The following is a 24,469-nucleotide window of genomic DNA, read 5'->3' as shown; positions in this document are numbered from 1 at the left end:
AAACCAATAATATGTTCATAAGTACTCACGTTAAAGTAAAGACCGAAAAATAAATTGAAAAAAAATAAGTTGGAACGCAGTGGAACGCAGTTGATCCTCGCGCGTATAAAAAACAGTTGGAAGTAATATTTCAATTAAAATTCGAAGTTAAGGAACATAAAAAACAAAATATTTAAAAAAAGTTGTGACAAATAATCGGCGAATAATCTTCAATAATTGAAGGATCGCTAGAAACTTAAAGAAGAAATAATGCTAGAGCTATATATAATTTTTGTGGGTAGAAAACCTAAGGGTTTCGAATAATTTTTAAAACTGTAAGTTTAGAGAAAAGGACAACAGTGTGTAAATAAGTATATATTTTGATAAAATGATCATAATTTTCTGAATATATATAATTCAAAGAACAAAATATCGATTGACATTAACTAGACCATTATCATAATTTTTTACTGAAATTATATTTTTCTTAATGATTTATCGTCCTTTGTTAATTACTAGTAAGTACCTACTAGTATCTTATCTTAAACGGGCCTTGATTTTGTTTAAATACGACGTTAATTAATGATGGAATTTTGTAAGTGTAATCTATTTGTAACTCGGACATCTAATCAGGGTGATATAACAGATAGGACTTGTTAGAGACGTTCCACAACACATATAATATTCGATTGATAATGTTTTTGTAAGCTGAGTGTTTACCAAAAATATGTTGAAAGAATGTATTTGTTGTATAAAAGTTAAATGTTATTTAAAAACAAACAAGTAGTTAAGATGCCTTGTCGTATATGCCGATGGAATTGCTGTTGTCATGGTTTTTATTTGTCGAATATGAATACTCCTCTTCAATCACTGAAAACGACTGATCATATAAACCGTTTCCATCATTGCATTTTCCTTTCCCGAAGTCGGAACTATCATATGTTTGGTCATCCTCATTTCGAGGTGCACCATGACTATGATACAAATGTTCTTGTGGACTAATTCTTCGATTTTGTATATCATGTAAATGATCATATTCTCCATATCCTGCATCAGTGTAGGTATCGTTTATATTTCCCGGTGTCTTTATCTTATTTACTACGGCATATACTGCTGTACTGTTTTCTGCAAGTCCGTGAGTCTCGTTTGATGTTGACGTTGTACTTGTTTTATCTGTTGTATTATTTGAATCTTGATATGCTATTTTTGAAAATTGCATCTTACTAGTTTCTTGTTTATTTTGTTTCGATGTTTCTTTAAAAACTCCAATTGACCTGAAATCCAAAGTAACATTAACATATGGTTATATGTATAGAATATGAAAAACTATGAAGACAAATACCTTTATGAATATCTGTATCTTTCATCAGTATAACGGTTATTGAAATTTCCTACAGATTGCTTTTTTAAATTTCCCCAATTGTTATATATAATGGCGGATTTATAATTTATGTAAGTGTTCTCTTGTTCTAACAAAAGTTCTTTCTTTCCACGTGATCATATAACAGTTGCAAATTTATTAAGACGTTTAAAAACTGTTGCAAATATAAGATTTGCATTTGTGTCTCTTAAAATATAAGGTGTATATGTTTGCGTCACAAATAAAATTGAGAATGGAAATGGGGAATGTGTCAAAGAGACAACAACCCGACCAAAGAGCAGAAAACAGCACAAGGCCACCAATGGGTTTTCAACACAGCGAGAAAATCCCGCATCCGGAGGCGGGCTTCAGCTGGCCCCTAAACAAACATGTGTACTAGTTCAGTGAAAATGGACGTCATACTAAACTCTTAAACATATAAATGAACTATGCCCGTGTATGTTGTGACGTTTTTGATTTTAACAAACGTAATCTATGTTTTACTGGTAAATTATTAAGCCAGGGATTACGTTACCACAAATTACTTAAAACCTTTACTAAATTCTTCCACAGATATAAAGATTTGGTTTTGAAGTTTGGTTTTACCTGTAGAAAACCTATTTCAAACGGTAATGAAAAACATCCTCATTTTTACGGCAATATTGTTTACCGTGCCCGGAAATTTAAAAACGATCCTGGTAAACTTATTGATCCTTAAAATAATCTTATTCTAAAAGGTTATCAATTCAACACTGTAATTAGATCATTACAAATTGGTACTGATATTGATTTTGTTATCAGTAAATTAAAAGCAAACTAAATATTATTGTTATATACATATACACATACATGGATCTACAATCTGTCGATACTTGTATCTTGGCATTGCACAATGTCATGTTTTTCTCTGACTGTTTATGACGTCTTTACACTAAATCCATTGGATGTTGGATGTGTACGGATTGATAATTTAGTCTTAGATGCATGATTTTTTTTATAAGTTGTTAGTGGCTTTGAACTAGTCAGTATCTGCGAGTACTCTCAGATCTGAACTAAGTGTCTTTTTGTTGTTTGGATATACAAGTACTCGGCCTAGTCCACTTGTATTTGTAGTATTTGTATTTGTATCCGTCTGATGAGTTAAGCCTCTTTCAACTGATTTTTATAGTTCGTTCTTATGTTGTACTGTTACACCACTGTCCTAGGTTAGGGGAGGGTTGAGATCCCGCTAACATGTTTAACCCCGCCACATTCTGTATGTATGTGCCTGTCCCAAGTCAGGAGCCTGTAAATCAGTGGTTGTCGTTTGTTTATGTGTTACTTATTTGTTTTTCGTTCATTTTTTGTACATAAATTAGGCCGTTAGTTTTCTCGTTTGAATTGTTTTACATTGTCATTTCGGGGCCTTTTATAGCTGACTGTGCGGTATGGGCTTTGTTCATTGTTATAGGCCATACGGTGACCTAAAATTGTTAATTTCTGTGTCATTTGGTCTTTTGTGGAGAGTTGTCTCATTGGCAATCATACCACATCTTCTTTTTTATATATAAAATTAAAAATCATACAAGACTAACAAAGGACAGAGGCTCCTGACTTGGGACAGACGCAGACATGTCTTTTATGAAATGCAGAATAACACAAGCAATATCCTTTCATTCTTAAATAGATTATGTCAAGCATTGCGCTCTGCAAAAAACCTTGCTCACCTTACTTTACATACTATCAGTACAGCTAACAAAGCAACTACAGAACAAGCTCCTAGTAGTCCACCAATTACTGCACCTATGAATTTTACATAATTAAAAATTATATATATATAAATGACCGATAAACATGAATATCAAGCCAATTACAAATATCGTTTCATATGTTTATCAAACGTATCAGCTCTTGTAGTGGGCATGTAGTGTTATGGGCAATAATAATCAAGTGGTAAAAAGTTGAAACACTTGTCGTTGACTATTGACGGAAATGTTAACAAAATAATAGGACCAGATCCTAATGAGAAGTTTTCAATATTTTATATCTATTTATTTTGATGCAAGAGACCAAAAACCAATACGCACCCCTCAGAATGCGTGCTTAAATCATGAACAGATAAGATATTCATTAATCAGCACACGTTCATCAATACAAATAATTCCCACGGTGAGTTCAATAAGCTGTTTTTATTTAACAACAGCCAATTGTATTCTATTTTCATTTATATCATTTGTTTTTACATTTTAGATATTTACTTATCGTGGGACTGTAGGTAATAACTTAATGTATCTATAGCAGAAATGAAAGTTCCTCAAACTTTGTAAACGCAAAAAAAAAAGATTATTATTACTTTTAAGGACACAGTTATAACAACATTTAAATGATAACGAAACTTTTACAAAACCTTTTCACTTTTATTACTTACTGTTAGGATGAAACAATGAGTAGGCAATTTTCAGTTAAAAGTGTACACCTTTTAATAACCATTGCAATAAGCAACAGTTTGTATAGAGCGGACAAGTCTAAATAGGAGTGTGCTCCTGATGCAAAAACTCTTCGAAATGGGCTACATGGAAGCTGGCGGAAATAGACATTGTATAAGTTTCATAATCACCATCACGAATTGATTGACAAATACGATGTGTCTGTGTCCAAACTCGATAGCGTTATGTTTTCACGGTCTTCAATCTCTAGATACCAGAATAGACGTCTGATCCGTATTCTATTGTCTCTTTGTAATAAATTAACAGTTGCTTTTTTTTATATTACGAACTTTCCGTCTTTATGAAGCAGCATTTAAGTCGCGTCTACATATTGGATATATATGTCCTCGTTCATACAATTGTTAATGTTCTTGTGTTTCCCAATTGACTTTTCTCTAAGAGGACTTGTTACTATAGGAAAGTAACTCAACTAAATCATCCTTATGAATTAGATTAAAACTAAATAAGTAACTGAATTGGATTACTGCTACAAAATCAGAAATGACTATCTATTGCTCTTTATCGTAATTGAGGACTTACAGTTGATGCTTCTTATAAAAGGACTGGTAATAAGATTGGTGCCACTTATGAAACAAGAACTGTTTACAATTATAGAAATCTTGGGTCAAATCTAGTTTTTTTATAGGATTTGTTTTGTTTAATTCTTCGATTTCTGTTTAGTTTTTAAGGACTGTTGATTTATCTGATTATTGTTTGCCATTGTGTTGTCGACATATGATTTAGCTTACATTTTTTACAATGTAGTATGTATTCAACGTTTTACTCTGATTCATATATTGCATAAAACGTAAGATTATTGGGATTGAAAAACAAGCAGAAAGTAAAACATAGATATGTTTTAAAAAACAAATTATTCAAATACATTCTCTACTCACCGATAATTTTTGAGTTACTTCCTTGTTTGCTATCATTTATTTTCTGTTGTGGTTGTTCACTACTTTTAGTGCCTCCTGGTGAAGCAGTGGAATGCATGGAAGACGAAATACGTCCTATAATGTAAAAAAAGAGTGAATGAGGATGTTATACGGTATTTGGACACGAACACCACGAAATAGTGCATGTACTTTTCCCCATACTTCTTGATATTGCATTTGTATATATAAAGTATATGTAAGAAGTATTTTATTTGTTATTTGATGATCATTCATGTTTTAAATTGTCACAGTATAATATGGATTATGCCCAATCTTTTTATTGCTTATTTGTTGCTGCAAATAAGGTTCACCTAAATCGTTCAACGGAAAGTCGAATTTTAAAGTACGTATATTATACTGCTATCCCCTAAGAGCGCTTATCTCCGATCATTATTTATCCCGAAATCCAATTCAGTCCTTAACTGACTCTAAATGCTAACTATGCTGATGCTTAAAACAAAGTATTACTTCTGCTATGTCAGAAATCACCGAAATTTAGTAATGCAGCAAAATTAGAACCTGCTCATAAGCCATTTTAAGCTGATAGAACAGGAAATTGATTGCGAACGATTTGAGCCGATAAGCTTAAAAGACTGTATGTTGGTATAGAAATAATAATAATATATTCAATTTACATTTCAATGCCAATTGCTTGTCTGTTAAACTGGATTTATCATACCTCATAAAATGGAATATATTGTCAATTTGATAAATTAAAAACATCCCATATCCTGGAGTATTATACACCTTTTCGAGTTGGTCGTAATGCTACACGGTTCGCTTATATCATAAAAATAACAACTACATGTTTATGGCAGTCGCAAATATTAAATTAGAGTTCGCAACACATGCAACAGTCATATATTCGATATATACAGTGGTTGATTCATGAATATGTTCAACATTCAGCAGCAAATACTACAAAGCATATTCTCTGAAAGTTGAAATGCGCATTCGATAAAATAAAACTGGTATCGATAATTACATTATAAAATAAACGTTTCCTCAGTAGTAAAAAACCTTAACCTAAGAGTCCACAAGGGTCATGCTATCTGATATGTAAATTGGTTGATTAAGGACTGCTCAACATCAAGTGGCTAATATTAGCAGGACATATTCACAACACTTGATTATGATAAGACAAATAGTTTGTAATATGTTAGAACGGTTTCTCATTCCTATTGGAGAAGGTATAAACAGTCCACACGAATAAATGCTTACTTAGTATCCTCGATTTCTTTTTATTTCTTTTTAAGTTTATTCTATGTATATACACGATTATTTCATACTTAATTTTACATTAGCGCACTGCATTTTCTTACCTTTAACTTTAATTTATTTTTGTTCATTGATATTGTTTGATTCTGTGTTAACTTGTCCCTAGTTTTTAAAAGTCTCTTTAAAGTGTCTATCCATATATCCTAAACCCCTTCATATTTCTTTCTAAGGAAATTTTCCATATGACATGGATAATGCCTTTGTCCACCGCCTATTTTGTCTTTTGGTCTGAAGAGTGTTTAGGTTTTTCCTTACGAAAGCATGGACTTTGCAATTGCTTATTGTATTACCAAATGAAGCACATATGTCCAGATAGCAGTATTTACATTGAAGAGATATCCTGTTTCTATTTAAGTTATAACCTTATATTTTGTTATAAACTTAGTTAATGTCTATCTTGAGTTAGTACACCAATGTTCAGTTTTGTATATAGATAAGGACGGGTCAGGGTAGATATTCACATTTGGTGTATGCATTGTTCCCCTTTTGTGAAATAGATCTGAATGCTTTTCAATATAACGTTTATCTTTTATTATTTTTCCTATTTCCTGATGTTATTCCTCTGTTGGTTCCGTCGTAAAAAATATATCGCTTTGATTCGATATGTGGTTACGTATCATGTTTTAAAAAGGGTAAACAATGGCATTAGTTGCTATGTTAAATCATCTAAAATCCTGCGACTTCATACCTCAATTATTTTACCTAACAGTATAGTTTATTATATTTGATAAAGAAATAGTTCATGCACATTATCCACATTCCCTGTAGCGAATGCAACTAGTCAATAAAAGTTCACGTGTCAGCAATAGTGCATGAATATTACTGTGAAGCAGCCCATTGACAAATCCGAAACATAGGTGTGTATTCGTAGCGTTTGATTAGGCAAGTGTTGTTTTTTTTTGCTTGTATGTATTGTTTCTATTTGTCTTTTAGTCTTTTGGTTATTATCTGGGTTTTTTGTTTCTTTTTTTGCAAATCTGTTCATCGAACATACATAAATTGTGGAAATGTTCAACTCTAATGATTTGTGCCCTTTTCAAATGATTTTTATAGTTTTTTTCTTATGTTGTACTGTTACACCACTGTCCTAGGTTATGGAAGAGGGGTTAGCGTCTTCAAACATGTTTAACCCCGCAACATTCTGTATGTGCCTGTCTCAAGTCAGGAGCCTATAGTTCAGTTGTTGTTGTTGGTTCATGTCTGTCATATTTGTTTGCTTGAATTGTTTTGATATAAATTAGGCCGTAAGTTTTCTCAATTGAATTGTTTTTCTCATTGTCGAAGGCCGTATGGGTGCTTACTTCAACTTCATTTGAACTTTGGTGGATAGTTGTCTCATTGGCCATCATACCACATCTCCTTATTTTCATGTAGTAAAATGATAACGGCAATCGCATATGAAAAGGGGGATGGGATTGAACACAAAAGAAGGAAAATTTCTCAATATTACAGAAATAATACAAAGAGTTATTTAGAGTAATATAATTTGCCCGGTCAACAACATTTACCTCTTCCAGATAGGTCATTTTTAACACGGAACACGTTAATATTGGCCTACAATTTATGGACCTTCCGAAGAAGGAAATCGTATATTTAATTCTCCTCCAGGTTTATTTTAGGACATCCTTTGCAGCAATACAGATGTCATGCGTCTCAGTCTAAAATGCTTAGTAGATTTTGCAGTGGCACTTGAACTGTTAATGCCATAATGTCAAATGAGTCGAGTTTATGCTTTTGCTAGTGGGATGATGTTCCTCGAGGAAATCACCAACCCAGTCGCCAATACTAAAGTACTGGCATTCGAACACGGATGTTGTTAAATTCTTTGTTGTTCGCAAGGAGAAATATTATTCACATTAAACGCTGTTTTATGAATTACTCTTATTAATCTTTTGTGCGCCTACGTTGGGGCGGGGATTTTGTGACACCATCAGCTTAAGGTGTAGCAACTGACAAATTAGAACTACCCAGACTTAAATGTGTTAAAACTGTATGTTATTTACTGGTTTGTTTGTGTTCTGCTTGTTATAGATAACAAAAAGAAAACATTAAAAAATTGAAAAAGTGGATACCTTATAATATTCACATATTTTTAAAATGAATTCTATAATGCCATCTGAATACAAATCATGCTTGTTTTATATTGTGGATACAGATAGCTTTTTATTAAAACCCTCTTGTCTTCACTTTTTGAACATTGTTATGTCTAGGTATAAGTTTTTCAGACTGACTAGGTTCTTATTTTCTTGCAGATTTAGATTTCAGTCGGGTTGGTCCATTGAGTCTAGTAAACCATTTAATATATCAAAAATGTATTTGAACTATTTCATTTTTTCGGGCTATATGTATTTAATTCCGGAATTAATCACAATTTAACAAGGCTATTCGGAATCGATGAGTTAATTCACCACTTACAAAAGTCTTTTTAAATGTCTTGTTGACATTAAACGATAAACTTTTGCAATCAGATTTACTATCTGTTATATATAAAAAAAAAACACTTACCTGGTGATAAGGTTGTATCAACTGTTTTATTATATGTCATCATGGATTTGGATGAAACATATTCAGTGCTCGTTGAAGTGGTAGATTGAGATGTAGCTGTTAATGGTTAAATGACTTCAATTTATGATAAAAAAGCAATAAATGATATACAAAAATGACAATGCAATTATAACCATTGATGTCTCCTTAAGGCGTTAGTGCCCTTAGATGACGTTTTGACAAAAAACGAAAAAAAAACAACACAATATTAAAAACGAAAAAAAATTGAGAATGAAAACGGGAAATGTGTCAAAGAGACACCAACCCGACCAAAGAGCAGAAAACAGCCCATGGCCACCACTTGGGCTTCACGCAGCAAAGAAATCCCGCACCAGGAGGCGAGCTTCAGCTGGCCCCTTAACAAAAATGTGTACTAGTAAAGACTAATTAACACGAACCCCCCAAAAAAACTCGGTGATATCTGGGACAAAACCGAAAACAACCTCTCCAACGCTCAAAGTTTCATTACAGTAAACGTCATGGTAAACTGATGCCCAGATAAACGTTTCAAAACTATTTATAACTTATGTTAATATGTAAACAATTGCTTATATTAGATTTGTCTTTTTTATATAAATACATTACTGGTTCAAACTTACCATTCTTACACAAATACCAATGTAATCCTTTAGAACAATCCCTTTTAGTTTCGTTCAGCTTCCATTCACCATCATGATTCACTAATTGACCTGCTAAACATTGCAGTGGAATTTCGTTCCCAACTTCCGCTGGAATATATTATTATCTTAGAATGTCTTAGTTCACACCAATTAAGAGAATAAATAAGATAGCTACGCAATTGAGGCATGTTCCACGTCGCATTGGAAGGATGCAGCATGATTGTCTCAAGAAAACACTTTGATTGTACAAGTTTCAAAAGAAAACCATTTACAGTTAAATTTGTTTGATCAGTTAGAGCTCAAACGTGCCATGGTTCAAATGCAAAATGTTAACAAAAAAACGTGACCTACAAAATGTAGCCCATTTAATCCTGTTCCTTGGCGACCTTGAAGAAATGGTTAAAGGTCCCAGAAAAAACGCATTCGTTCAGTGTTGCTATGCTACATAAAGTAAAAATCCCATCAAAGATACAAGACTCGCTTTTTGTATAATCACGATTTTAACATGACCCTCTTACAAAAACAGGTGGAACTTCAAATAATTTCCAAATTAATGAATTCTACAAATTTATGTGACTAAGGCTATTTATGTATGGGGTAGAACAAACTAAGAGCAAATTTTATTAAAATGATTTTAACATCTTATGAAACTGAATTAACACAACATGACCACATCAAGCATGTCAAGGGTGTATAATGTTATCAAAGGACTGCTGTCTTCTGCATTGATGATCTAATACTCTCGGGACCGAATCAAAAATATCAATGGTAACATTACAAATGAAAAAAATGATACTCAGGTCGTTTACTACATATACTGCATAATATCACTTCTAAGAATATTAACCTTTTTTACAAAACGTTAAAAGATTTTGAGTTCTCGAAACATCATTATGCTTCGATAAAACTTAAGGCAAATAAAGTTAAATACTTAACTTAAAAAAACAATGAATCAAAATGCTAGTGTTATATGGTAAACTACACATTACTAGATGACAAACAATTAGACTGAGTATGATAGCTTAAGGACAAATTGTCGTAAGGAAGTATTTTTTTTTTAAATGGTACAAATGAACGAATACTATTATTTTGGCAAAAGATACCAGAGGGACCTTCTGACTCATGAGTCAAAAATAAACTGACATCGCAATGGCAAAAAAGAAAAGATCGAATGACAAACAACACTATACAAAAAAAAACATTACAGAAAGCTAAGGACTGAGTAACACGAACACCATCAAAAACCGGGGATGATCACAGGTCCGAATGGGTAAACAGATCCTGTTCAACATGTGGCACCCGTCGTGTTGCTCTTGTAAGTACAAACCCGGTGATAAATCTAAAACGGTAAGCCAAATTAGGGGAAAAGGAGGAAGGGATTGTGGTTACGATGATTGGAACATTGCTGTCGTCATCTGTGAAAAAGATAGTTCATAACGGTCAACCAACTCGTGATGTCGCCCGTAAAATTTTCGAGATATGATCTTAACTTAACCACTTGGAACTGTTGGTTTAATAGCTTCCTTGTGAGAAGCAATCCTCTATCAAGGAAATCATGATAGGAAACGCTAGCCTTGGAATATTGTATTAACCGGGAATAGATATACTTCATATGCATGCGCTGCTGAAATGTTGTTACATAGATATAGAAAGTTCACAATTGGGAAGTTAATATCATTTCTTTTGTTGTAAAGTTTGGGTCTCAACTGAACAATAGTTTATTAGCAATTAATTTCACGCTTTTGAAACATGTAAACATTTATGTTGCAATTAGAAAACTTATTACACTGAATTGCGCGGGATTCCACCAAAGGACGTGTTTAATTGAATGGCAATTTGCTAGTTGGTTGATAGTGACATTGTACTGTGTGGTTTGTTTTTCAAATCAATTTATCTCATGTAGGGAGTATTTCTTGTCTCCTAGCGTTCCTTTGGACGTGCAAAAATATGATCCCGGCTATTAAACTTTTCAATTGATACAATCGTTGCTTGTTTCGCACTCGGAATCGTCAATGGTATAATCATGATATTATTCAAAAAGCAATGCACATTTCAATTCGGTATCATAGGTCGATTATGTCGATAAATTATCATGCACACATTGAGTTAGATTTTTCACTTGATAGATAATTAGGTATTGCCGTTAACATAAAGCGGCAAGTCATATGTTGTTTAAATGTGTTGTAGTGGTACTAAAGTGGTAGTAGCAATTGTAACAGTAATGAACAAATATAGTTGCTTTTGATTTCCTATTTCCACGTGTCTGCATTTTGTATTTGCGTAAAACAAAAGTTCAACTAAATGTATATATATATATATATATATATATACATATTGGAAAGAAAAAAAGTTCACATGCACAGAATTATATATCTATGAAAAAAACAATAGAAAGTGAGTTAAAATATTGTCGGTTGTCTAGAGGCTTTCATCCTTCTGAAGGGACTTTTGAAGGGAAATGTCAATGTCAAACTGACAATGTTTTAAACTCACTTTATTTTGTTTTTTTCATAAATATATACATATATATACCTTTCGAAAGCTGACAATGACAGACATTACGGAAAACGTTTGTCCAAGATATAGTTCCTTGGTCCCAATTTTTCGAACAGTATGTTGAAGGTTCTAATAACAATGAGTTTTGGTCCTTGATGCAATAATTACAGCTTTTTAAATACGGCTTTGTCCATACAATCTCTTCATTTCCTAAATATATTAAAGAAGATTACAAATAATATATACACTTTTCTTCTTTCATTGTAATGTAGTATTCGCTTTTTATCGCCATTGCGAATTAATGAATCAACATGAAGCACAATACCAAAACACACAAAAAATAAACAAAGACGCAACATGTTCAAGACTATAAGTCCTGCAAACCGGTTACAAAATTGTGGGTTTGGGGATAAAAAACACCAAATTTGACATGGTAGTAGTTCTGGGTGTTTCAAACAATATTAGCCATGAACCCACCTTGAAATTTAAAAATGGCGGCTATTTCCAAGATGACCACCATAAAATGATAAAATCAGCATATATCACTTATATAAGGTCACATTCAAGGTCAAATCTGGCATGATAGTAGTGCTAGGTGTTTCGAAAAATATTAGCTATGGACTTAAATTGAAATTTTAATATGGCGGCTTTTTCCAAGATGGCCGTCATAAGTTATCAAAATCAACAAATATCCTTATAGAAGGTTACAAGGTGTTATGTTTTGAGGTAATTTCAGTAAAACTTAGTGCCCTATAATACCAAGTGTAAGCCATATTTATATACTAATTGAAAACCGTATATTTTTTTTTCTTGCCATACATTGCTTTATTCAAGTCTAGACATCCTGGTTTTGATATTTCAGATATTTTTTTAGGGGGAAATATCTGTCTTCTTGGGTACTATCATCCCGGAAGTAAGTGCTGTGGTACTGGCATCTGGTGAATATAATGTCGATTATTCAAGAAACCACTATTGGACACACGAAAGTCGGTGTCATATATTGTGAACAAATGTATGAAATATTCTATTCATAAAGGTAAGTTAAAGAGTTGCCCAATAACTACCTAACAGTTTTAACATAAATATCCTGACTATATTGCCGCTGACTTGTTCTGTATAAGACTTTTACCAAAAAACGAATGTCGATAAAAAACAAGAATATAATAGAAAAAAAGAAATACAGAAATTGCAAGACAAAATTAAATGTACAAAAACAAATTTGAAATGTTGTTTGAGGCTATTACAAAAATACATCTTTCCCTTAGAACAACGCATAACGATGCCATTGTTGACCACAGTATATGTAATAAATAACCAAGAGAATTAAACAATTTGCTCTGACTGCTTAAGAATAAGCCTAATAAAAACAAAATGATATCTGAATCATATTATAATTGTTAAATTCTGAAAATATGCTTTTCCATTATTTGTTCTGGGATATCATATATACCTTGTTTTAATCCCAGGTATCAAAATATCGGATCAGGTTGTCTAAAGATTTGGCCGTGTAGTGTCGCCTTTGTATACATTTAGAAGATGATACACCCGATTTATTAATGCGTGTTGATGTCAAATGTTGCTTACAAATTGGTTTGGAAAAATGGTACGATGATGGTGCGAATACAGGAGGAACTGCCAATGCGTAACCCCCGATTTTTAGTTGGGTTCATGTTCCTTAGTCACTAGTTTTCTCTGTAGTTTTTTTTTCTTTTTTTTCATGATATTGTCTGTTTTTGTCAACTTATCGTTTTGGTTGCCCCTTTTATCTTTTCTCTACTTGCAATCGAAATTAGTTTATAATGTTTTATGAGACTTTAGTTACATAATTCCTGCAATGTTTGTAATAAAATGGCTTTTACGTAAATGTAGGTAAAAGCAGTTTACCAGTGTTCAAATCTCATAAATCGATTAAGAAGATATATATCATCATATCAAGGTAACAAGTACAACATATTGAAATCTCGTAAACTCTGAATAGAGCGAGATTGGGAGTGTAAACGTCCCCTACTATATATGCATCACTTGACCAACAATTCCAATTTCAAAACGACACAATCGAGAATAAGCCACAGTGAGTAAATATATATCAGGTTTATTCCGGTATGTTGAGAACTAAGACGGCTAAAACATGCTGCTAGTCATTTCAGGCATAAACACTTCTTATCAGTCAACCAATTTGTGATGTTGACCGCAACCCTATTAATAAAACCCAAAAAGTGTGAGCATGTTCGAACATAAAGTTTTAATAGTAGTATGTTAACACCACTCTATGAGGCAGTGGCTATGTTACTGCTGAGAAATAGCAATAATTCAATCTAAAAAGGCGAACAGTAACATGTAGAAAATTCTTCAATAAGAATAATAATAGACGTGTTACGAAAAGTTATATACTCGACGCTGAGGTTGACAAGTTAGACTTTAAATGTGGGGACTGTGTCAAAACATTGATTAACGATTAAAACAGGTAAAATTCAATTTGCGTGATGTTAACCAGGTATCCTATACACTTCTTTCGTTCATTCGAAATTATATTAATTTAGAAAGATTATTTTCTTATATCGTTGCTTATGATTAAAGGACGGGAAAGGTGTAACGTGTTCGTAGGAAGGGGTTGATGGTAATTCAAGTATGCACTTCTAGATTTGAAAAAAAAATCACATAATAAGACAGTTTGATTTTTTTTATAATAATTACTGTTCTTCAAGCATAATTATCAATCTGATACTCCACTACTTAACCTCGTCCTAAAAATGCATGAAATATTTGTCACTGGTCTTATAACAGACAACATTTAATCGACCTCTACTAAACCCGAACAAAGCTCCACAGTCTGCTCTGGTTGATTTTGAGTTTGAAAGTTTTTACGCGGCTAATAGCATGTTCAACATATATTCGAAATCCCCAACGATAACTTTTTTTCTGCACTTGGTCTACATGTATCTCTAAGTTTACGACGCTTATAGAAGATAACTAACGGAGAACGACATGCGGTATATTTATTACATAAAATGACAAAATCCTCGGGGAAATCTAATTCCATACCTGGTCAATTGAAAGCAGTAAATTAAACTGTTGAGCATCATCCTGTTGTCCTATGAAACTACTGCGTGTGAATTTTAAAAATATAATGCACATGATTCCTATATATTGTCCACAAATACATGCATATGTATGCAATGCCGGTATGTGGAATAAAACTGTGCCCGAAGCTCCGTGTGTGGTCTGTAAATGGCATGACAATTGCTGTCAATTGCCCCTAACGATGTTGGCAGTTTATGGTACCAGCCACGTAGTTATAGCAATTTTTCTACGGTCGACTGAGAAGTAATCAGTGTATAGATTTCACAAAGAAATGGCATCTAAGCATGTATTTGTGCACTTGAAGCATGAACAGAAACCTCAAAGAGAAATATACTGAAATATGTATTTAGGATGTCAAACAAACGAGCGAAAAACGAGTCACATTTGACATAGTACCCATACAAGAGGAATTACAATTTCAGTTTAAACTTTTTTTTCCCTAAGACTTAGTTAAAGTTAAAGTTAAAGAAATAAACAAAGAAACAACATGCCTTAGACTTTTTGGACTGTTTGAACGGCTTGTCAAACGGGTAATACAATTTTAGACCTCAAAACTACACTTCGAAATGTTTTAATAGTTATCAAAGGTACCAGGATTATAATTTAATACGCCAGACGCGCGTTTCGTCTACATTAGACTCATCAGTGCATGAATATATATAGGATGTCTTGTTCTAAAGATTCTCATTTCGTTGGGTCGAACCAGTAACATTTTACATAAAAATTATATAAGGGAAACTAAGCTTTTCCTGAGTAGACTTAAACAAATTATTATATTTTAAATCATTTTAAAGATCTATAGAGGTGTCATGTTGGTCATATGCATGATATACAATTGCCAAAAATTAACAAAGGTTCAAACTCTGAAAAAAGGCAAACTATATCCAAAATGAATCCATAAAGGAATTGCACATTTTCTATGTATATAGATACCGCAGCATTGTACAAAGTTTAGAAGCTCCTAGGTTAGGAGTTTAATACTCAAAACGGGTATCCTCTTCTCCCGCTCGAAGATAAGATAAGTCGGTTCTGCATTATTTGTAACACGCCCAAAAGTTCTGACCTCGGGTAAACCCCCCCCCCCCCCCCCCCTTTAAGTTAAATGGTCCGTCGCTGCTGATTTCGAAAACTCAAAAAATTCAAATAGCAAGTAAATATTTATTTTATTTATAAGGATTGGTGGGGGCGGGGTTAGGGGTTGTTTCTCTCATCTATTTCTTCTTTTTCTCAGCTTTCCTTCTCTTTTTTCTTCTGGATTTTATATCCTTTCTGCAATACTCTTGCCTCCTGTCAGTGTTCCAAAAGGAAGACATATCATCGGATTCATTATTTTAATTCCTAAATAAATTATTGTTATGGACTTTTTATTCCATTACAAATATTTAAAATGAAATGTCCATAATAAAGAGATCAAAGGGACGTCTATTATAAGGAACAAATATACGTGGACATCAGTACTATGCAGTATAAACACAAAATTCAATTGATACACGGGTAATTTAAATCTTTACATCACTTTTGTGTTTTGATACAATACCCGCATTTAAAGTCTAATTTGCCAACCTCAGCGTCGAGTATATACTATTTCGTAACACGTCTAATAGCGTTAACATGATTAAGAAACATTTTTTTTAATATAAATCAAGCCTATCTCATTACTTAGTTAGTGTTTAATCACATAAAAACAAATATAAAAAAAAACACACGCAACACATTATACACCAATTTCGAGTTTCTGTTTTTTTTGTAATTTTTATAAGAAAACGTCAATTTTGGCGACAAATTTACATAGGTATATAGGGAAAATGCCTTTTTTTTTACCTTTTTTTTTTTTTAGATTTTTTAATAGATGGCTATGTTTTTTTATACGGAGAAAGACTAAAAATTAACATAATAACCAGGATTGTATACTGAATCCATGCATATATAGAAACACATTGTGTCACCATTCTTGTGCTTAGATACATTGCTTCAAAGCTGACAGAAAACGTGTGACGTTACTGAATACAGAATAACGTTATCTTATTCAGAGGTATACAAAAAATATGTAACGGGTCTAAATCGTGTTCGTTATTCTGTTTTCATTCCCCCTGTCATAAATGTTCTATTAATTAGGTCTTTCCTTTAGGTTTTTCTTTGTTTTTTTTTTTCTTCCGCCTAATTTTTTTCATGCGCTGTATTGTTATTTCAAAAGATGTCGCTGAAATATTTTGCAAATGATATCTAACAGTTTGTACGCTTTTGAAACTGACACCGCTTAACCGAACACTTTTTCATGTAAGAGTTATCTCCCCGAACACTGTTTTACTTGTGCGTACTACTCCTTCGCAACCGTAAAAGATTACGACAAATTTAATTTACCAAATTACTCGTTACATTCTCAGGTTGTCAAGAATAATTTTGATCGAAGAGATCTGAACATTCCATGTGAGAGTTATTTCCCCTTATGTATTTGACATAAGAGAAAAGTAATAGAAACTCATAAATCTTTAGTGATAGAGCCCTAGGGTCTTCTATTTTGAGGTCCTGGGTCCATCAAAAGAAAATAAGGTCAAGTTCAGAGGTCAAAGTCATGTTTTAATTTTTTTGCTTTTGCTTGTGCATGCTTCTCCTAAGAAACTGTAAAAGATATCGACAAAAAATTTCACTTAATTGTTAGTTGTAGTCTGTCGAAATAGGAAATTTTTATTTGAAGCGAAGCGGTAACATTCACTAGGAGTTTTCTCCCCTTGAATGTTAAAAGTAAGATGTATTGTTATATAACTTATTAACAATACATAGTAGAGACCTAAGGTCTTTTGATATGAGGTCATTGCTTGATGACCTTGAAATTGAGGTCAAGGTCATAAGTAAATTTGACGTTCTAGATTTTGACTTTTGCTTTAACTTCATGTGTATACATGATAAAGACATGGAACTCTGTGCATTAGATTGCAAGCCATAAGACCTTGAAAAAGCCAATCGGAAGTGACCATGTGTAAACCGGAAGTAGCTATTTTTTGTACTTATTTAATGTAAAAGTATATAGAACCATACATTTTTGGAATCAGTGTTAAGTTAACTATCAAATAAAACCGAAAGTAACATTTTTCAAACCAGAAGTAACAAATTATCTCCCTCATTTCAAACAAAAATAAATAGAAACCATATTTTAGAAATCAGTGTACAATTAGTTATCAATTGACACTGGAAATAACATTTAAAACCGGATTTTTATATTTTCATATCAAAATATATCGTTTCTGGTGGAAAGAACTTCAATTGTTCTCTATTGGTTTTTAATTCTATATAACATTCTACTGAGTTAATTTTATTTCGTCCTAACTGGGTGTATTTTTAACTTAACTCTACCAAATTAGACAAAGGTGATGTCATTAATAAAATACAATTTGAACTAATTGATTGATGGTTGCTTAACGTTCAGTGGCAAATATTTCATGTATTTTCAGGACGATATAATACAATTTGAAATAGTTGTGTCTAAAAGACACCTTTTATGCAGCCGTCAAAAAAGGTTAAACATTCTGCTACATTTGTAGTTGTGAAAATTATCAAGAAAAATCAACATCTTGATACAATACACATGCTAAATATAGTGTACTCTGTATGGTGTAAACGTGTGGGTTGTGTGCGTAGTAAGTCGAAAAAACCTTGAAATCGGTATGCAAAATTTCACTTTAATGGACAAAGTTCAACATTCTGTCGTTCGTGGAAAATATTTTTTTTTTAAATCCTGAGATTATATGCACCCTCAATATAGGTAAAAAAAAAATCGGCGCAATATATCATCAAAATGCGAAATTTAGCAACCTGTACATGTCATTAAAACAAAATAAACATCTGACAAGATGCGCATCTTTAGTATATGTACTAACACCAGGTACATAATTTGAAAGTTTAAGCTTAAAAAACTGTAGTCCTAAGAAATCAGCCGTGTAAATCCTATATATCAAGTGCGGTACGGACTGTCGAACGGGCACGGGTTAAACGATATGCTCCCAGCATGTTGTCGAGGGAGCAGAATATATATTAGCATATATGATGATGTTCTATTTTATAAGGCATTTGGTGACAAAATATATTTTTGAATAAGCAGTTCAAAGTGGAATTGTAATTGGGAGATCTCAAATGTAGCAATGTAAGCAAGCTAACATTTACATCATATGGTCTTTGATGGAAAGTTGTCTCATTAGCAATTATCCAACATCTCCTTATTTAATAATGGTTTGAGTTTTATCCTGAAATACAAGAAGTTTAAAGACTAACAAATACGTACTAGGAGACTGAAATATGTTGCTGTTATAGTTAAAATCTGACTTTTGTTGTGCAAATGTGATGTTATAATTTTATAGATTTAATACTTGCTATACTGAATATATTCATTGACTTTCTAATTCAAGGACCAACTTATCTTTACTAAAACTACAAATTAGCAGAACAAAATACTCGTCAATCCTGCATTAGTCACATGTTGTCTGGATGTCTTTGGTTTTGTGTGTCGTTGATTGGCCAGTTGCTGTTTTATTGTAAATCCCCAATTTCTTTATATGAACACAAAGAAATAAAAACCCTTTTAATTTACATACACACTTGTATACTTGTTGTAAAAACTATTTATAAGACTGCGAATGCTCTCGGGGTTTTTCCCGACTCCTATGTGAGCAATATGTCCGTCCCTAAAAAAGGCACCTTTGTTTATCGTCTGTGAGTCGTTTCGTCTCCCCACTTTGTTAAAAGGTGCGTTTTTCATCAACTGTACCTGTACATCATGTCCAACTCATCAAAAACAATAAAAACGCCAAAAACACACCAATCCCCGAAGACCAAAGTGCAAATTAATATGAATCTAAAATCAAAATGATTTAAAGATCTCGTTGTTTTTTTTTTTTTGTCGCCCGCGTGACGCGTTGTGGGGGACATAGATATACCGGGTGTTCGTCCTTCCGACCATTCGTTTACCCGTCCGGTCTTGTAAGCTCTCTCGCGTGTACAATTCTTGAATTACCGAAAAAAAACCTGATCAACCCAGAATAAAAAGCTCAGTTTGTTATGCACAAGAATACATATAGATAAATCGGACAAATGCTAACTTATCAAAAAAACAGAGCATTTAAAAAGTATTTTTAAATGTAAAGAATGAGAAGAAAAATAGAAGGAAAACGACGAAGCAATCAATGTCAAATAACGTATTGCATCAAATCTCTCGGCACTCTGCATCTATTCAAAGTTACTATTAAAAATGTTGAGTTGTGACTTTTTACATTTTTTACAACAAGATAACTGATCCGCTAAATACCCAAGCTCTAAAATTATTCTGCCCTCATTCCACAAAATAAAGTCTTAAGCAGTTTGCGTTTCCAAAGTAATAGCAATATTGGCACATAATGACTAAAAAAAATGTTCGCATCAATTGAGAGTTCCAGCATGTCCTCTTTTTATTCAAAATATTGAGTTGTAAACAAATATCAGTAGTTTTCATACCTCAGACTGACTTGTATAACAAAATTATTTGTCCATTTCAACCGAAACTGACCATATTTGCACTTTATTATGTAAATCTTTATAGCCGCAATGTAAATGAGTTATATTTTCATGTAAGGATGGATTGTATAAAACAAATGATAGCAATATTGGAACGTTATGACTAAAAAAATTTGTTCTCATCAATTAAGATTGCTAGCATGCCCTCTTTTTATTCAAAATATTGAATCGTAAACAAATTTCAGTAGTTTGCATACCTCAAACTGACTCATATAACAAAATTATTTGTCCGCATCAACCAAAACTGACCATATTTGCACTTTATTATGAAAATCTGTATAGCTGCATGGTAAATGAGTTATATTTTCATGTAAGGATTGATTGAATACACAAATAATAGCAATATTGGATTACTGTAAATTCAGAAATTATTGCGTGCATTTATTATTGCGATTTTGTCATTTTAGACTAAAATGCGTTTTTAATTTTTGCGATATTGAAAAAAATCCTGTTTAATTCATATAAAAATTTCAAAATGCGAGTTTAAATTATTGCGATTATAACCCTGTCGCATTATTCGCAATAATAAAAACATCGCAATAATTTCAGAATTTACAGTACATGTATAATGACTAAAAAATGTTGTTCTCATCAATTTAGAGTGCCAGTATGTCCTCCTTTTATTCAAAATATTGAATTGTAAACATATTTCAGTAGTGCTCATACCTCAAACTGACTCGTATTACAAAATTATTTGTCCGCATCAACGTGCTAAATACCCAAGCTCTAAAATTATTCTGCCCTCATTCCACAAAATAAAGTCTTAAGCAGTTTGCGTTTCCAAAGTACTGGTTTTTACTGGAATGTTATCATCTACTTTTCTTTTTTTTTCCAAGTGAACTTGCCCTTCTTAAAAAGCATGCGTCGCTTCTCCGCCATGTTCAAATGCAGGAATGAAACGTCTAACGGAATTTGTATTGTACGTCAAAATTCAACGCATGCATATTCCCGCAAATTTGCAGTTTTATTTCCTAAGTCTGATATGATTATAAACGATATAAAATGTCCGTATTTAGAATATTATGAATCCTGAAAGTTTTAATATTTCGAACATTTTACACGATCATGTAATACAAAGATTATTTATAAGTATTTGTTTTTTATTTAAATTTCACCTAAGTGTGATTTGTTTTCTCATTTTTGTTTTTTTTCATTTGAATCGCATCTATGTACAGCTTTTGTTTTGTGATTGACTTTGATACGTAATACAAAAAGGACGCTAAAATGAAGGTATTTTTAATATATAATCATATATATATATATATATATATATATGCAAATTTGAAATAAAGAAACATTTATCTTTCAACTATTTTAAACTAGACTGAGGCAAACTGTTTGTTTAATTCGTTCTTAGTTATTATAAAACATCAGGTTTTACGTTTGCCGTCAATTTCATGGATTTCGACAACAGCAGGAACGATAACTCGTGGTGTAACGTCATTTAGTATCGTGTAACCTTAACTGCTTTGATCATACCTGAAAAAAGTCGTCTGTTTTTTTTTTGTAGGGTTCACATACCTGACTGTTCGTTTATCCGATTACTCAATTACCTTTTGTAAATTCAGTAGAAGGTATAACTGTATGTCAAATATTGGAATGATTTGGTGTTTGTATATTGTTGTGTTTTACTGAACATCGTTATAAATGCATATTATCTTAGATTCACTAAAGAAGGAGATCCCTTATTTAACCCATAAGAATGCAAAAATAATGAGCTTATTCGACCATAAAGTGAATTGTATTGACAAATTTACAAGTTGATATAAACTGGATGGTACAGCAAGTTGACATAAGATGGCATTGTGATAAAATGTAACACACATGACCTCATTTCTAGTGGGTTTACAACTTTAAAGATTCGAGTTCCACTCTTGAGTCTTGTGTGGATAAAGTATGGCGTACTAAAAATAATATGCCTGATATCTTTGATGAGTTTTCACGCATAGTTTGTGGGTGTAATATATAGGATCCAAGGACGTACCCAAACCGATGTCTTAAAACATACAAATCATGTAAAAATCATGTTGGTGTAAGACTAGGGTCATATCTAAATTTATATATATAAAATTATAAAAATAAGGCTACTTTGGCAATGTTTGCAATTAAACACTCAACACATAAACACACGAAGTATAATTTGAAGAGCTAATACAAATAAAGAAGACAACATTCAAGCGTATTTATTTCTGACATACAAATATTCAATAATATGTCTACATCGATCTTTAAAAAAGGTCTGCTATCTAAGTTAAGATGATAAAAGTATTGTTTAATTCAAAATAAACAGTTTTAAACATTATTTAATTTCGAAAAATATCTTTGCTATGAATTTCCGTTTGCTTAATGTTTGCGTTTTATTTTTTTTGAACACACAATGATTTGCTATATAATTTTGGTCCACTTCATAAATTCAAACATGGAAATTCACGTTAATTCTAGATATTTAAATGAACATGGCTTACTGCTTAAAAGCATGACACGGGTTATGTTCTTCTCATATATTTTATGATGGTATAATACTAAACCCCTAACAGGAGGGATTGTGCCTGATATTCATATGATGAAGACATAATCTTTCAATCAGTTTAATTGAGGTCTGGAGCTGGCATGTCAGTATCTGCTAGTAATTTGTTGTTATTTATTTATTATTGTCATTTTGTTTATTTTCTTTTGTTTCCTATTCTGAAATCGGACTCGGACTTCTCTTAAACTGAGTTTTACTGTGCATACTGTTGTGCGTTTGTTTTTTCTACATTGGCTAGAGGTATAGGGGGAGGGTTGAGATCTCAAAAAAGCATGTTTAATCCACCGCCTCTGGCTTTTGTTAGTCTTGTATCATTTTTAATTTTAGTTTCTTGTGTATAATTTGGAGTTTAGTATAACGTCCATTATCACTGAACTAGTATACGTATGTGTTTAGGGGCCAGCTGAAGGACGCCTCCGGGTGCGGGAGTTTCTCGCTGCATTGAAGACCCATTGTAGGCCTTCGGCTGTTGTCTGCTCTATGGTCGGGTTGTTGTCTCTTTGACACATTCCCCATTTCCATTCTCAATTTTAACGTTTTTATTAACACATTGAATAAATATCATATTTAGATTCCAACTCCGTCAGGCAAGTTGTCATTTTTTAGATGTTAGTCAAGATAAGATACCGACTAAAATGTACCTTAGGTATCTATTACTTCAATTATATAGATGCGTTCAACATAATCATCATACCTAAAATTATTTAGTGAAAGGACATCAACTATATAACGGAACGTGAAATTAAAGGAGAATACTGGCCTTTTTTATTTTTCCTGTGAAGCTCCAGGATGAAGTCTGCATAAATGAATTAAGGATAAAGTCCATAAGAAAAAAGCACAGATGGTTTTCATGGGAATACTGATTATTCGTTGACAAACACGTTCAATAGTGATGTTTGAAAATAGTATAGGAAAACATATAGAAGATACCAGGAAGATATAAAAGACTATAAGTCAGAGAAAATCAAACAATAGTACATGTATTTCCATAATAATTGTAGACTTCTTTTAGAATTTAAATCTCAAAGTTTACCTTATTCCAGCTTTTTCTAAACAAATGACTTTCAATAGCTACAAATAGTTTGAGACCTTTTAAAAAGCTTACAGCTGCTACCAAGACTTTGTAAAATGTCACCAGTGTCTGAGCAGAAAGTTGATGAACCAGGGTAATGTCAAACAACGTCTCGTCCTTTTTCTAAAAAAAAATGTTCATCGGAAGATACCAATACCTTGTTTATAAATATTCCGTATCAACTTCACAAATAATACATGATAGTCTTGAAGTATAGATTCTAGGTACTGACGGTGTTTATCATCTTAACTACGTGTTATAGTATTCTTTTATTTGTCTTTTAAAGTAAGTATTAACCTTTACTGTTTAGTCCATTTATGGTAATATTCTTTTGGTGTGGCTCAGTACTTATGCATCCCGCCAATGTGTTTTTGTCAGGGTTCCCCTGGGCCAAATATTTTTTTCGCCACCTCTTTCGCCAAAACAATATCTTTTTCGCCATTTTGATTTTTTTTTCTCCAGGAACATACATATATTTTTCGTCATAACAACAGTTTTCCTTTCCGAAACATCGTTAAAAAAAGAAGAGGATACGTAAAACTATGCTTCAAACACGTGCGTCGAAAAGTTG

At 32.5% G+C, this 24,469-nt stretch overlaps 1 protein-coding gene and 1 long non-coding RNA gene across 2 annotated transcripts in view; both read right to left on the bottom strand.

Moving 5' to 3' along the window:
• Positions 1 to 468: 468 nt before the first annotated feature.
• Positions 469 to 8,607, bottom strand: LOC127699910 (uncharacterized). The gene is made up of 4 exons (XM_052203300.1): positions 8,523 to 8,607; positions 4,701 to 4,814; positions 3,046 to 3,121; positions 469 to 1,253 (listed from the first exon to the last, which is right to left on the bottom strand). The coding sequence occupies exons 1-4, from the start codon at positions 8,563 to 8,565 to the stop codon at positions 767 to 769; spliced, it is 720 nt and encodes a 239-aa protein (XP_052059260.1). The 5' UTR covers positions 8,566 to 8,607; the 3' UTR covers positions 469 to 766.
• Positions 8,608 to 9,162: 555 nt separating this feature from the next.
• LOC127699916 (uncharacterized) overlaps positions 9,163 to 24,469 on the bottom strand; it is a 31,562-nt gene continuing 16,255 nt past the window's right edge. Inside the window, exons 3-4 of the long non-coding RNA XR_007981292.1 lie at positions 11,714 to 11,887; positions 9,163 to 9,289 (exon numbers count right to left, since the gene is read on the bottom strand). This is a non-coding gene — a long non-coding RNA (uncharacterized LOC127699916). The remainder of the gene's footprint in view (positions 9,290 to 11,713; positions 11,888 to 24,469) is intronic.

Source organism: Mytilus californianus, unplaced genomic scaffold, assembly GCF_021869535.1.
Source record: "Mytilus californianus isolate M0D057914Y unplaced genomic scaffold, xbMytCali1.0.p SCAF_44, whole genome shotgun sequence".
Classification (NCBI taxonomy): domain Eukaryota; kingdom Metazoa; phylum Mollusca; class Bivalvia; order Mytilida; family Mytilidae; genus Mytilus; species Mytilus californianus.
The sequence above is the reverse complement of the archived record's forward strand: the minus strand, read 5'-3'. Positions and strand labels throughout refer to the sequence as shown.